Raw genomic sequence first — 14,478 nt, 5'->3', positions numbered from 1 at the left:
CTTGTGCTATCCAAACCCAGTATTACCAACACAGATGCCAGTTATGTTCAGCTAAGTATTAATTCACACAAAATAAATATATGTCTCGTCTACAGTCCTCCAGCACAGTCAATTGAGACAGATGAAAAACTTTATGATCAAATTGCGGAAATTTGTTGTCAAGAGGATAGCGTAATTTTTGGAGACTTTAACCTACTGGTAACAAAGTGGGGTTAACCGCTAACGGCACACTCAGGACAAGAGCTTTACACGAATCTTCAAGAAAGCGCTCTTTCCCAGCATGTAGAATACCCAACGAGAGGAATCAATATCCTCGACATCATCTTGATGACAAATGATAACCTAGTCAACAACATTGAAATAGGACCTGAGTTTAGTTCCAGTGATCACCGAATTATACAGTTTAATATTACTACTGAAAGAGTAAAAGAAATGGAGAACAAAGAAAAGATCCTAGATTATCGTAGAGCTGATTTCACTAGGCTCAGAGCGCTACTTGCAACTGTGGATTGGAATCAAATGTCTGAAACTGATGACATGAACCAAGCATGGGAAATATTCACCAAAAAATTTAATGAAGCGGTAAAGTCATGTGTGCCACTACGTAACAGGCGTCCAGCTGGTAATAGTAAACCAAAGTGGTGGTCCAGTGAAATTAAAAGAAACTTAATAGCCAAAAAACAGGCATACCATAAATATAAAACAACACAAAATAATGATGATAAATTACAGTACGAAAATCTATGCCGCATATCGAAAAGACTTATTAAACAAAGCAAAAGAGCACTGGAGATCCACTTTGCTAATACTTGCAAATCAAATCCTAAAGAATTTTACCGTTACATTAGAAAGAAAAAAGTTATGACTACATCAATAGGTCCTCTAGAAATGAACAATGGCAAACACACAGAAAATGAGGTCGAAATGGCAAACATTCCTAACGATTACTATGCGTCTGTTTTTACAGTTGAAAACACCACCAGAAACCTACTGCTACCCACAAACCAAGCAAACAGCACAGTCCATAGTAACTATGCTATCCATAATAACGATATCCTTTCAGCCATAAATAGTACGAACATAAACAAAACCCCTGGCCCTGATAAAATATCACCAAGAATTCTCAGAGAAGCAAAAAATGAGTTACTGCTGCCACTCTCTGTCTTATTCAATAAATCGTTAAGTACTGGGAAAGTTCCATGCGAATGGAAACTAACAAATGTAACACCTATTTTCAAAAAGGAAATGAGTTGCACCCTGGAAATTACAGACCAACCAGCTTAACATCAATAGTGTGCAAGTTGATGGAAAAAAATCATAAGAGATACAATAGTAAATCATCTAGAAGAAAATAATATAATTAAAGACTCACAGCATGGATTCAGACATCGTCGTTCATGCTTAACAAACTTACTGGACTTCTTCCATGATGTTTACAAATCATACGATGACCCAAGAGCAGTAGATATAATTTACCTCGACTTTCAGAAACCATTTGACACTGTCCCTCACAAGCGTCTCATTAGCAACAAATGGCGTAATGTGATCAGCGGCGTTCCCCAAGGCTCAGTACTTGGACCGATCTTTTTATTATCTATATAAATGATATTGATGAGGGTCTAAACTGTAAAATATCCAAATTTGCAGATGATACTAAAATAACCAGTAAAGTAACTTCAAAATTACAGTGCCAGGAGTTACAAAATGAACTTAATACTTTAGCAAGCTGGGCAGAAAAATGGCAAATGAAATTCAGCACAGAAAAATGTAAAGTACTTCATATTGGAAGTAACAACGTCCATGCGAACTACAAAATGAACAATATCCAGTTATCAAGTACAGACAATGAAAAGGATCTTGGTGTGATAATATCAAATGACCTAAAACCAAGTAAGCAGTGCACCGAGGCGGTAAAAATTGCAAACAAGCTGGTGGGTTTAATTGGAAGAACTTTCGAGTTTAAATCGGAAAACGTCATACTTGCCTTGTATAACTCACTAGTGCGCCTCCATGTTGAGTATTGTGTGCAGTTCTGGTCCCCGTACTACAGAAAAGACATTGAAAAATTAGACAAAATTCAGCGAAGAATCACAAAAATGATACCACGACTTAGAAACAAACCATATGAGGAACGCCTTGAAGAACTTAAATTATTTAGCCTAACGAAGCACAGGTAAAGAGGGGACCTTATTGAAGTTTTCAAAATCATGAAGGGATATGAAAACTTAGACATGAACAAATATTTTGACATAGATCGGTCGAGTCAAACCAGAAGTAATGACTGCAAAACTATGGGAAAGTGTTTCCAATCTCATGAAGCAAAATACTTCTTCTTTAACAGAGTTGTAAATATCTGGAACAGATTACCCTCAGATACCGTGAACAGTATCTCAATTGAGACATTCAAAAACAAAATAGACAAGTATTTGCACGAGTATCCTCAGCTGACTCTTTTCCTGTCCGAATAACATGCTTTAATAGCTACGTGTAAGTTCATTCCCCTTTTGTCTACAAGACACCCTGTAAACAACGTACCCATACACAGTGTCGCGTCACGTCATTATACATTTTTCATTTTATTCAATGCAAATAAAGTAATATAAGCACAGATTAGGATCTGCACAGATAGCCTTGAGTTAACGGTCACTACTCTTACTTTCGACCTGTGATGGGTTGTGTATCAAGGAGGGTCTCTGTTAGTCAAGTGACCACCATTGGGATTTTTTTAATGTACCAGGGGTCACTGCTTCAGGATGAAACTTGTGTACTTGTCCCACATGGAAGAGTTCCTTGTCTCAGTGGAGTGAACGGAGCTAGGGCCTGATTGACTTTTTTTTTTTTTTTTTTTTATGTGACCGACTGTGGGCATAGGCTTCACAGCCTGCTTTCAAGGCCCAGTAGTCCTCCTACGTACCGCACACCTCTACATGTCACCACTTCGGCGCTAACACCCACCGTCCATATTGAATACATGCTAGGGCTGTCTCATACAGGACTGGTGTATTGATATTAGCGGGGGTATTTTTACGACATGTCGGCTGGCCTTCTGGTAGCTCAGTAAAGTCTGATTTTATGAAATTCAAATCCTTAAACTGTTCCCTGCCTCAGCGGGATTTGAACCCGGGTCCGTCAAGACTGCAGACCAACTCTCTACCGATTGAGCCACCACCTCCCTTAAAAGCGCCAGGGAAGGCTGCCGCACCACCCCTAAACATCCACACTGTGCAGTCCCCTCGTGTCTACAGGACACCCCATAAACTAAACATAGCGTCATGTCACGTCATTATACATTTTTCAGTTTACTCAGTGCAAATGAGGTAACTTGCAGTAAGCACAGATTAGGATCTGCACAGATAGCCCTGAGTTAATGGTCACTACTCTTACTTAAGACCTGTGATGGGCTGTGGATCACTGAGGGTCCCTGTTAGTCAAGTGACCACCATCGGGATTTTTTTAATGTACCAGGGGTCACTGCTTCAGGATGAAACTTGTGTACTTGTCCCACATGGGAGAGTTCCTTGTCTCAGTGGAGTAAACGGAGCTAGGGCCTGATTGACTGCTGCCTACCTCAAAAGCGCCAGGCAAGGCTGCCACACCACTCCTAAACATCCACTCTGTGCATTGCACATCCACACTGTGCACTGTGCAGCCCCCTTATATCTAAGACACCCGTCGTATATATTTTTCAATCTCCCCAATGCAAAGAAAGCAATATAAGGCCAGATTAGGATCTGCACAGATAACCCTGAGTTAATGGTCACTACTCTCACTTTCGACCTGTGAAGGGCTGTGGATCACTGAGGGTCCCTGTTAGTCAAGTGACCACCATCAGGTTTTTTTAAATGTACCAGGGGTCACTGCTTCAGGATGAAAATTGTGTACTTGTCCCACATGGGAGAGTTCCTTGTCTCAGTGGAGCGAACGGAGCTAGGGCCTGAATGACTGCTGCCTACCTCAAAAGCACCAGGCAAGGCTGCTGCACCACCCCTAAACATCCACACTGTGCAGTGTGTAGTTTCCACTTTATGTCCACAGACTTCCCATAAACTCAATGTACCGGTTTATAATGTCATGCCGTAACTATTTTTTTATTTGATTACTTTCTCTATCAGGTTACTCAATTGGGTAGCTTACAGACAAAGTATTATAGAATGTGACTTTTCCTTTCCAGTTTTTGCCATGAAATTTCCATGTCAGTTTTTCCATGCTGCATGGTGGTTTTTCTCACTTTTTCCTGGAGGGTTTGGTGGTGGGGGGAGCCTTCTTGCTTTACTATCCTTATCCTTCAGCGTGTAGAGTTAGATCTTGTAGTCATAGTTTTCTCTGTAACAAGCAGTCTCGAAAGGACCATAAGGTCTGTTGCTGTTTGCTTTCCTATGTAATCCTATGTAATCCTTCCTCCATCTTTCACCTCCCTTGTTCTCCCTCGTCCCTCCTTCCTTCTTCCTCCTTTCTCCTCCTTACTCCTCCATACTCCTTCCCTCTCCTCCTCCTTATCCCTCCATACTCCCTCCTCCTCCTCCTTCTCCTTCCTTACTCCCTCCTCATCCTCTTTCTCCTTCCTTACTCCCTCCTCATCCTCCTTCTCCTTCCTTACTCCCTCTTCCTCTTCCTTCTCCTTCCTTACTCCCTCCTCCTCCTCCTCCTTGTCCTCCTCCTCCTCCTTGTCCTCCTCCTCCACCTTGTCCTCCTCCTCCTCCTCCTCCTCATCATCATCATCATCATCATCATCATCATCATCATCACGACCCCTTTTCCCCACAGTTTCCAGCTCACCAAGGATCAGGGAGGCTTCGGGCTGCCCAAGTTCGGAGTGCAGAACACGATCATCAGCAACACGTGTCCACCGGAGCCTGTCTGCCCCAAGACCAAGTACAGGAGCTACGATGGGTCCTGCAACAACCGCTTCAACAAGGACTGGGGACGAGCCGGCACTGCTTTCCAACGCATCCTCACTCCAGACTATCAAGATGGTAAGGTCAAGTTAGGTTATTTAGGCAGAGTTAGATAGGGTTAGACTGAATTAGGTTAGGTTAGGTTGATTAGGTAGGGGTATTCTGTATTAGGCTGTAGTGTGTTAGGTTGATTTAGTTTAGGATTCGTCAGGTTAGAATATTCTCCAGGGATAAGTTAAGGATGAGTTTAGTTAGGTTAGGTTGGTTGGGTGAGGGTTTACTGTATTTGGCTGCAGTGTGTTGGGTTGGGTTAAGTTAGATTTTGTCAGGCTTAATCAGTTAGGTTAAGTTAGGTTAGTTTAGGTTGGATGAATTTCTGTTGGGTTTGGTTAGGTTAGGCGTGTGCAACAACGGCTTCAACAAAGCCTGGGTGCGTGCCGGGACTGTTTCTCAATGCATCTAGACCCAGAGTGTCACAACGGTAATATGAGTTTAAGTTAGGTTAGACTGTTAGTCTGCGTTGGAGTTGGTTGTTAGGTTAGGTTAGGTTGGGTTAGGTTAAGTTAGGTCAAGTAAGACTGGACTAGGTTGGGTTAGGTTAGTTTGATTGGGGAAGGGTATGAGGGCCGGATTTAGGCATAAGTTAAACAAGCTACAGCTTAAGGCCTCACAGTCTGGAGGGGTCCCTCAAAATAAGGTTTTAAAAAGACTTGTTACCTGCTGCGATAGCGATGCCAGTATTGTTTTCAATTTGACTGTCTGTGTGTCTGTGTGTCTGTTAACACGGTAGCCTCGCAGTCACTAAAGATATCATCACCAAAGCTTACAGGTGCGTAGTTAGGATGAAAACCTCGGACGAGTTCGAAATTGATGGAAGTAGGTCAAGGTCTTATTCCCAGCCGCGCTAGATATTGTATCGGCTTTGGCGGGTGTGATTCCTCCCTTGGGAAGGCCTCTAGTTACAGGTTCATTATAAATTATATTTACGTTATGACCGAGGATGAGGTGGAGGGATGGAGTTGAGAGGTATATGAGGGAGGGGGGGGTGGGTTGGGGGGAGGGTAGTCAAATGGTGGGTGACAGAGTGACTTGGAGGCGTTTTGTCTGCGGCCACCCTTTGCGGGATTAGGGCATCGGGCTATAGATAGATATAGATAGAACTACTCTGCATAGATTTTCTATGCATCTTGGTGGCATTCTTTTCCAGTTCCGTTGTTACAGAGCCTAATTCACTGTTAACAATATTGTCATGTAGGGCCTCTAGAGCTTCTCATAGCTTAGGGCCTTACCATGTCAAACTCCGGCCCTTAAGGGTTTACTGCAGCAGGCTGATATGTGCAAAATTGGGTCAGGTTAGATTCCCTTAGGTCAGTGGTTTCCAACCTTTTCTAATTCTCGCCCCCCCTCACTGAATGGCTCGTTCCCTGCGCCCCCCTTCCTCAAATACTGTATTTTACTGGCATAGTTGGCACATGTCAATAAATATCATAGATTCTTAATCCTTGAAATTGTTTATATATTCAGATAACTAGATTTCTTATTCATATCTGAAATATTTTCTCCATATTTAGAAATTACTGAATTCCATCATAACTCATAGTTTTCAAATATAATTACACTCTTTATCAAGCCTTCGCGCCCCCCCAGGCAGCCCTTCGTGCCCTCCTAGGGGGGAGCGCCCCACGGGTTGGAAACCACTCCCTTAGGTTAAGCGGGGTTAGACTAAAATAGACTGGATTGGGTTAGGTTTGTCTAGTTGTCTGCAACAAACGTTTCAACAAGGGCTAGAGGCCCACTGGGACTGCCTTCCAAAACATCGTGCCCCCAAGACTATCAGGGCGGTACGGTTAGGTTTGGTTAGGTTAGACTAAGTCAGTAGCGTAGCTATCGGGTGGGCTTGGGAGGGGGTGTGCGCCCCCACAAATCGCTGACACCCCCACCACCCAGACGCCTACCCCCTCACATTCAGCCCAAGAGTGTACTGGAATTAAACAAGCAAGAACTGAAAATATCAACATTACTGTGTTTGTAAACAAGTTTTCGGTCAGTCACAAAAACAGAAGAATTAAACCAGTCCAAGACAAAATAGGAAACGACCAGATATATCTACTTTATTTTCTTGACGGCCATACCACGTTGAGTACACCGCTTCCCGTCCGATCAGCGAAGTTAAGCAACGTTGGGTCTGGTTATTACTTGGATGGGTGACCGCCTGGGAACACCAGATGCTGTTGGCATCCCTACATGTCAAGTGGGGTTGGTGGAGGATTAGTGCCCCTCCCTGTAAAACAATTAACTCTAAGCCATTGGCCACCCCGTCTGGGATACATGGCGTCTGGCAATGAATGAATGAATTTTCTGTACAATGATGACAGCTTATTTGCAACATTTAGGCTACCTATTATTGTGAAGTGTTCTCACTTCAGTTCCAGCAATGCTTAGTTTGTGCAGTTTAACTATAGGTATGAGTACTGGAAATTTGGGCCTTTATTAAGCTACATAATGATAATTTTCTATGAGCAACTAAGCCAGAACGTGATATTTTCTTATTAATAAGATATTCTTTGCAATATATCTGTAATTTTGTATCACAGTATTTGCATATTTTTGAATTTCAGAGGCTTTCTGATTACAATCGAACCCATAATAGCATTTATTTTCAAGTGTTGGTAATAATCTTGAAAATGTTCATGCTTTATCTAGTGAGCAGTTGGCAGAGTAGTGGTGAAATAATAGTATATGTATATATTTTGATCTATATCTATCTATACATATATCTATCTATATGTCTGATCAGCTAGTCAGGTCGGTTGCGGGTATGGGGATGGGTCTGTTATGATGTGGCAGGGGTAAACCAGTTCTGCTGTCGGGCCCTGCTGCGGATGTCACTGATTGCATTGCGCAGTTGACCCTTGTGCGGTGTGGTGCGGTGAGGATCTGTCCGTTCTCCCCTTTGGGGCTAAGATGCGAATGAATGTGTTTGAATGGATGAGTAAATGGGGAGAGTGTCTCCTGTCTCGGCTACCTCCCTTTCCTTGGGGGAAGCAGCCTAGGTATATAGACAGATAGATAGATATGTCTACACATCTGTATCTATCTATCTGTCTATCTACTAATCTGTCTATCTGTAAATCTGTCTATTTACCTATCTGTCCATCTATCTATCTATACATACATACCGTGTATATATATATATATATATATATAAATATATATATAAATATATATATATATATATATATATATCATCATCCAATCCTACGTTGCCTCATGAGGAGCATAGGAGCCCAGAGCTAGGCAAATTGGTCCTGACGTTTAAGATGAGAGTGACCAATCTCACTCATCCCTAAGTGGCATTACTTGAGCAATAACCCCAGCCACCCCTTGGATATAAACCTTCACCGGCTCAATCCTATTGGAGTGCCGCAATTACCCACTAAACCACCAGGCGCCATAATTTGGTTATATGGTTACCACTGAGCGTAGTAAATGGTTTCCTGGCGTACAAGAAACCATTCGGCTCGTTACTCGGTGTACAGTAGAGTCACCCACAGGCAGAGGGAACAGGAAAGACTGAAGGAGAGAAAGACAAAAGATGGAGTGTAAAGTCACCCGTAGGCAGGAGGACGAGAAAAGAATGAAGTAAAGAAAGACAGAAGAGGAAGGAAAGAGAGGAGGGAGGAGAGGAAAGGCTCAATCGGTAGAGAGGTGGCCTGCAGTCCCACCGGACCCAGGTTCGAATCCCGGCTGGGGCAGGGAACAGTTTAAGGATTTGAATTTCATTAAATCAGGCTTTACTGATCTACCAGAAGACCCGCCGACATGTCGTAAAAATACCCCCGCTAATACCAATACACCAGTCCTGTATGAGACAGCCCTAGCATGTATTCAATATGGACGGTGGGTGTTAGCGCCGAAGTGGTGACTTGTAGAGGTTTATGGTATGTAGGAGGACTGCTGGGCCTTGATAGCAGGCTGTGAAGCCTATGCCCAGAGTCGGACAAAAAAAAAAAAAAAAAAAAAAAAAAGACACCCGAGAGCAGCACTACTATATATACGGTATATATATCCGTCACACACACACACTCACGTCACTTCCATCGCCACACGTCTAGCTATATCATTTGATTAGATTAGGTTGGGTTAGGTTAGAGTGAGTTAGGTTTAGGTTAGGTTTGTTTGTGTTAGAGTGCATTAGGTTAAGCTAGGTTAGCTTGGACTGGGTTGGGATAGGTTACATATGGTTGATTAAACATACGAGTTCACTCTACTAGGACGTAATCTGTTAGGCTTGGTTAGCTTTTTCTTATTCTCTCTCTTTCTCTCTCTCTCTCTCTCTCTCTCTCTCTCTCTACCTACTCTTTCTCTTTGTGTTAGGTTGAATTGGGTTGGGTTGGGTTGGGTTAAGTTAAGAGGACAGCTCACTTCATGTGGCGGTCATGATTTAGGAGAAGATTGTGACTCAGCAATATTGGTTGTCAGCATTAACAACTTTGGTGCCTGACCATAAAAACTAATCGTATTCTTCCTTTTGTAGCTTTCCATCATAGTCCTCATTTTTTCTTTTTTTCGTATTATTTCCTATTTTTTCATCTGATTCCTCGTTTTTTATTTTGATCTTATTCATAATTTCTTCTTCCACCGAATTTCTTATTCCTCCCTCTTATTCCTCGTCTCTCATCTTATTCCCCATTTTTATTTTCATCTGATTCCCAGTGCTTTATGTCAGCATCTCATTTTGCATTTTGCATTTTCATCCTACTCATAATTTTAAAAATTTTATTTATTGTTTTTTCTATCTTATTCCATATTTTTTTCCCTCATTCCTATTTTTCATGTAAGTCGTCATTTTATTCTTATTCCTGATTTCTCTTTTTTATCTTCATCATTTTTGCTTTTAATTCTTATTTTTTTATTATTCCTCAGTTCTTCTTTTCGTCTTATTCCTCTCTCTTTTTTTTTTATCTCATTAATTACTTCATATTAACCTTTTTTGTTTTCTCTCATCTTATTAATCATTTTTTGTCATCTTACACGTCACGTTTTTCTTCTTGCAGGTGTGAATGAAGCTCGATCCCTGTCTAAGAGTGGCAACGCGCTTCCCTCCCCTCGCGCCATCTCCTCCCAAGTGATCCTCCACAGGGACAACCTCTACGATAACTTCACCCTTCTCATCATGCAGTGGGGACAGTTTCTGGACCACGATGTCACACACACGCCCATTACCAAAGGTTAAAGCTCATCCTAACCCTTTTATACTTGAATATTTTCCTTTTTTTTACCCCCTTTTGCACTTAAGTATTTTTCCTTTCCCTCCTCTTGTACTTGAATATTTTCCTCTTTCTTATCTTTCCTATTTGAGCACTTTTCTCTTTCCCTATTTTTGCACTTGAGTGTTTTCCTTTCCCCCCTACCCCCGTTGCACTTGAGTACTGTATTTTCCCCTCTTTAACCGTTCTCTGATATGCCCAGGAATACCAGGGGCGGGAATTTGTGTGGTGTACATACATCACATTTCGACTGCTGGTCGAGTACTGAGTTACCATGCTTCAACCGAATGTGGCCTATGAGAGTCAAATTTCAATTTTTTTTTTTTTTTTTTTTCATGCTTCTGACTCCGGGCACAGGCTTAATAGCCCGTTCTTGAGGCACGGCAAGTCCTCGTACGTACCAAATACCTCCACAGTTGAACAGTTCGGCGCTAACACCCACCGTCCATATTGCACACACACTAGGGCTGTTTTATAAAAGTATAAGACATGGCGGTCGGTCCTACGGTAGATCAATAATGTTTAATCGAAATTCAAATGCTTAAACTATTTCCTGCCCCAGCAGGGATTCAAACTTGCGTCCATCAGTACAGCAGACCACCTCTCTACCCATTGCTCACACAATGCCACTACTAGGGGGAGATCAACTGGCCATGCTTGCCTTAATTTGTGGACTGAGTTGCCTTGCCCCAGGTTCCTACCCTGCCAATGGGACGGCATGATGGATGGAGAATGGCACCTCATACACTTATATATCCTTTCTCTTTGCCAAAGATAGGCTCAAATGGTACATACCAAGGTTAGGGGCAAGAAATGCAAAAGATGCCAAAGTTAGGATAAAAAGTTGCCACTATTTGGTCTGAATGATGCCAGGGTTAGGGCTGAAGGATGGCAGGGTTAGAACCAACGATGCCAAGGTTTGGACGGAGGATGCGCTTCTCACAGTTACGTCAGGTCTTGTAACGTCTGTTTTCTGTTGTTGATGCTGACCCAGGCTTATCTGGAGGTAAACCCAGAGGGCCGAAAGTAACTATTGCAGCAGCCCATCATTATCTTTTTGGAAGATAGGGGTCACTGGAGACGTTTGTTCATTTAAGCAGGTGCACTGTTCGGGTACATAGGTGCCGCGGCAAGAAGGTATCCATCTTTTGCGCCTGTTTTGTTATATCCATAAATGAAGCTGCACTACCTAGAATAAAATTTGTATTTTTGATTCTTCTTATCAAAAAATTGGCATCTCTCTCTCATAACTGCTGAGTTATAACATGAGATTAAAACCTGAACACGGTATTAGTCACGAAGAACAGAATGGAAAAATATATAGTCGTATCAGCTTCTTTTTTTTTCTGGAAGAATGGGAAAAAAGTCTGAGCCAAGTTGAGGTGAAAGAACGGTACCATCATCACTGGAGAAACAAGGCTGTATTTTGTGTGGCGAAGGGTTTCATAGCGCCTTTTCCTTGGCTGTTTATTTTGCATGTTACACTTTAACAATTTCATTTGGGCTATTTTTATCGTTTTATTATTGGCATAATTGGCCTCAGTAACATATAAAGAGGATAGTCACGTGCAGGTGTGCAGAATAAATCGCTAAGGAAGTCGTGCTATGAAATCTCCAGTCACATTGAATATGACCCAGACTCACAGTTCATGCACTCGACTTTTTGTGATAGTGCTCTGAAGCACTGCTATAACCCGGGTGTTGGAGAGGGACGCCTGCAAGTGGTGGCATCGATATAACCGGGCCAACCAACTACCTGTTAATACAAACGTCACTCAACTACTTCCCTATTCCCCAAAGAAGGATGCTAGACTGCAGGAGAAGGGCAACTTAAAGTCTGCAGTCCACCGAGTTCACGCTTTAGGTGAACCTGGAGTCTTCTACAACACATCTAACCTCCCAAAAAATCTCCAACCCCTCTCAGTTCGGTTGATGGCAAAGTGTAGTCAGATTGGAGGGTTGATTTAACTAGTAATCAAGGAGATTCATTTCAACCACATAACCAAGGCTCATCTAATTTCATAACCACGACACAGTACGCAAGGACTGAGACTGGCATCATTCCCTCCGGTAATATCAAACTAATTATTATCAGTTTCTCAGCGACTTCAGTCCGTATTTCTCCACCGGAAATCTATAATGATTTTTTTGTTTCTATGGCTTCATTCTGTATTTCCCCATATAGAACTGTAATGAATTTCTTTATTTATGACTTCATCCTGTATTTCCCCATATAAAGAAATAGAATGAATTTCTGTTCCTATGGCTGCATCCTACATGTGCCCATAAAATGTGCATATGAATTTTTTTCTTTGGCTTCATCTTATATTGCCCATATAAAAACTATAATGAATATATCTGTGGCTTCATCCTATATCTTCCATATAATAACTATAATGAATTTCTGTGGCTTAATCTTGTATTTCCTCATCAGGAGCATATTGGCCTGGGAGCCGAGTTCCGTTCTGTGTATCATTTTTGTACTTTTTCTTATCCAGGAGAGTCTAGGTTAGGTTAGGTTTTTCTTAATATCAAGTTTAGTTTGTCAGTCAGTTAATGTCATGTCAAGCAAAGTTAGGTTAGACTCGAGTTAAGACAGTGGAAGGGTGATCACCCTGGGAATATCAGGCTTAGAATATAGAGCAAAAATAGTGTACAGAAGGGAAATCTGCGATCTGCGACACGGGACAAAGATACTCAGACCAAATATTTAATACAAAAGTGACCAGTTGCGTTCCCTGAATGACTGTCTATCTGTCTATCTATTGCCAGACTCCTCAATCCCGTACGGGGTGGCCACAAACAAATCGCCTCCACGTCGCCCTGTCCCCCACCATCTCACTGCCCTGCTCCCAACTCACACACCCTTCTCTCATATACCTCCCCACCCCATCCCTCCATCTCATCCTCGGCCCCCCCCTCCCTCTCCCCCCTCCACCTCACTCACATACACTCTCCTCGTCAGTCTCTCACCCTCCATCCTCTCCACATGGCCAAACCACCTCAGTGTGTTCTTCCTAATGCTTCCTATCACATCCACATCCACACCACAACGCTCTTTTATATCCTCATTTGTCAGCCTGTCTCTCCATGTGACTCCACAGGCTCCTCTTCAAAAACTCATTTCCACTGCTCTCACTCTTGACTTGTGTCCTTCCAACAACGTCCAAGCTTCACTTCCATACGTTAGAGTTGGTATCACAATAGTCATGTAGTAACTTTTTCACTTCCATGCTCACTTCCCTGTTTCTTATCACTGCTTTCAAGGAACCAGCAACCTTTCTTCCATGTTGTACCCTTTCAAGCACTTCACCCTCCGAACTTGCATCCTTACTCATCACACCACCCAAGTACTTAAACGTACTCACATTTTCCATTTCCTCACCATCCAAACTCACTGTACATTCACTGATTTCACGTGTCTCAAAGACCATCACTTTACTCTTCCCTGCATTCACCTTTAAATTCCGTTTCTTACACACTTTCCCAAACTCATCCACCAAGCCTTGCAGCTCCCCTTCGTCTTCACTCAACAGCTCGGTATCATCTGCAAACAACAGTACAGGGAGTTTCCAAACACTACCCTCTCTCACCAGGGCCACTCCAACATCCACTGCCCTACCTTGTACCTCTTTTATTACCCCATCCATGAATGACGTAATCATTATGCCCCTAGTATTTAAACCTTAACTCACTCGACCACCAGGCGTTCACCGGCTCTGTGCTTACCACCCAGTGTATTAAACGACTGAATACTTAAGAATTATGGCGTCTTTTTCATCTGTTGCCGCTTGTTTTTCTAAGGACGATCATTGAGAACCCCTCTTCCTCTTCTTCTTCCTTCTTCTTCTTCTTCGTCTTCTTACTATTATTATTATTATTATGTTTGTGTGAAGCTGCAGAATGTGGTGAATGTTTTTGGCGTATCTGGTAGAGCCGGGATTCCGGGGGCTTGAGTGGTGAGTGAATGGAAGTGTGGCCTATTTGGATTGGGCAAGTTAGTGCTGTCTGGACATTGCTACTCCTCACCCTGCCCTTGGGTGGGAAAGGAGGTCCAGATGATGATGATGATGATGATGATAATGATGATGGTTGTTGTTGTTGTTATTATTATTATTGTTATTTTTGTTCTTTTTGTTTTTCTTATTATTATCATCATCATCATTATCATCATCATCATCATCATCATCATCATCATCATCATCATCATCATCAGCCTTAGTCAGTCACCTGCAGGGCAAAGGGGTTTCCCGATTTTTCCACTAAGGTTTGTTTTCACGTGAGAGAACTGGACCACTCCCACAACTCAAGTA

The 14,478-nt window shown here is 42.3% G+C and overlaps 1 protein-coding gene and 1 non-coding gene across 2 annotated transcripts in view; both read left to right on the top strand.

The window, feature by feature from the left end:
- The window catches only part of LOC145409481 (salivary peroxidase/catechol oxidase-like), a 95,655-nt gene that overhangs the window by 35,352 nt on the left and 45,825 nt on the right, over positions 1–14,478 (top strand). The window contains exons 6-7 of the mRNA XM_080279873.1: positions 4,765–4,973; positions 9,953–10,126. Coding sequence (XP_080135999.1) covers positions 4,765–4,973; positions 9,953–10,126 — 383 coding nt within the window. The remainder of the gene's footprint in view (positions 1–4,764; positions 4,974–9,952; positions 10,127–14,478) is intronic.
- LOC145409569 (5S ribosomal RNA) lies at positions 7,014–7,132 on the top strand. Its single transcript, XR_013899134.1, has one exon. It is a non-coding gene; the product is annotated as a 5S ribosomal RNA (ribosomal RNA).

The sequence above is a fragment of the Coenobita brevimanus genome, chromosome 81, assembly GCF_032717465.1.
Source record: "Coenobita brevimanus isolate Jiangsu-jjx chromosome 81, ASM3271746v2, whole genome shotgun sequence".
Lineage (NCBI taxonomy): Eukaryota > Metazoa > Arthropoda > Malacostraca > Decapoda > Coenobitidae > Coenobita > Coenobita brevimanus.
Note: the sequence above shows the minus strand (reverse complement) of the source record. Positions and strands in the feature narration are given on the sequence as shown.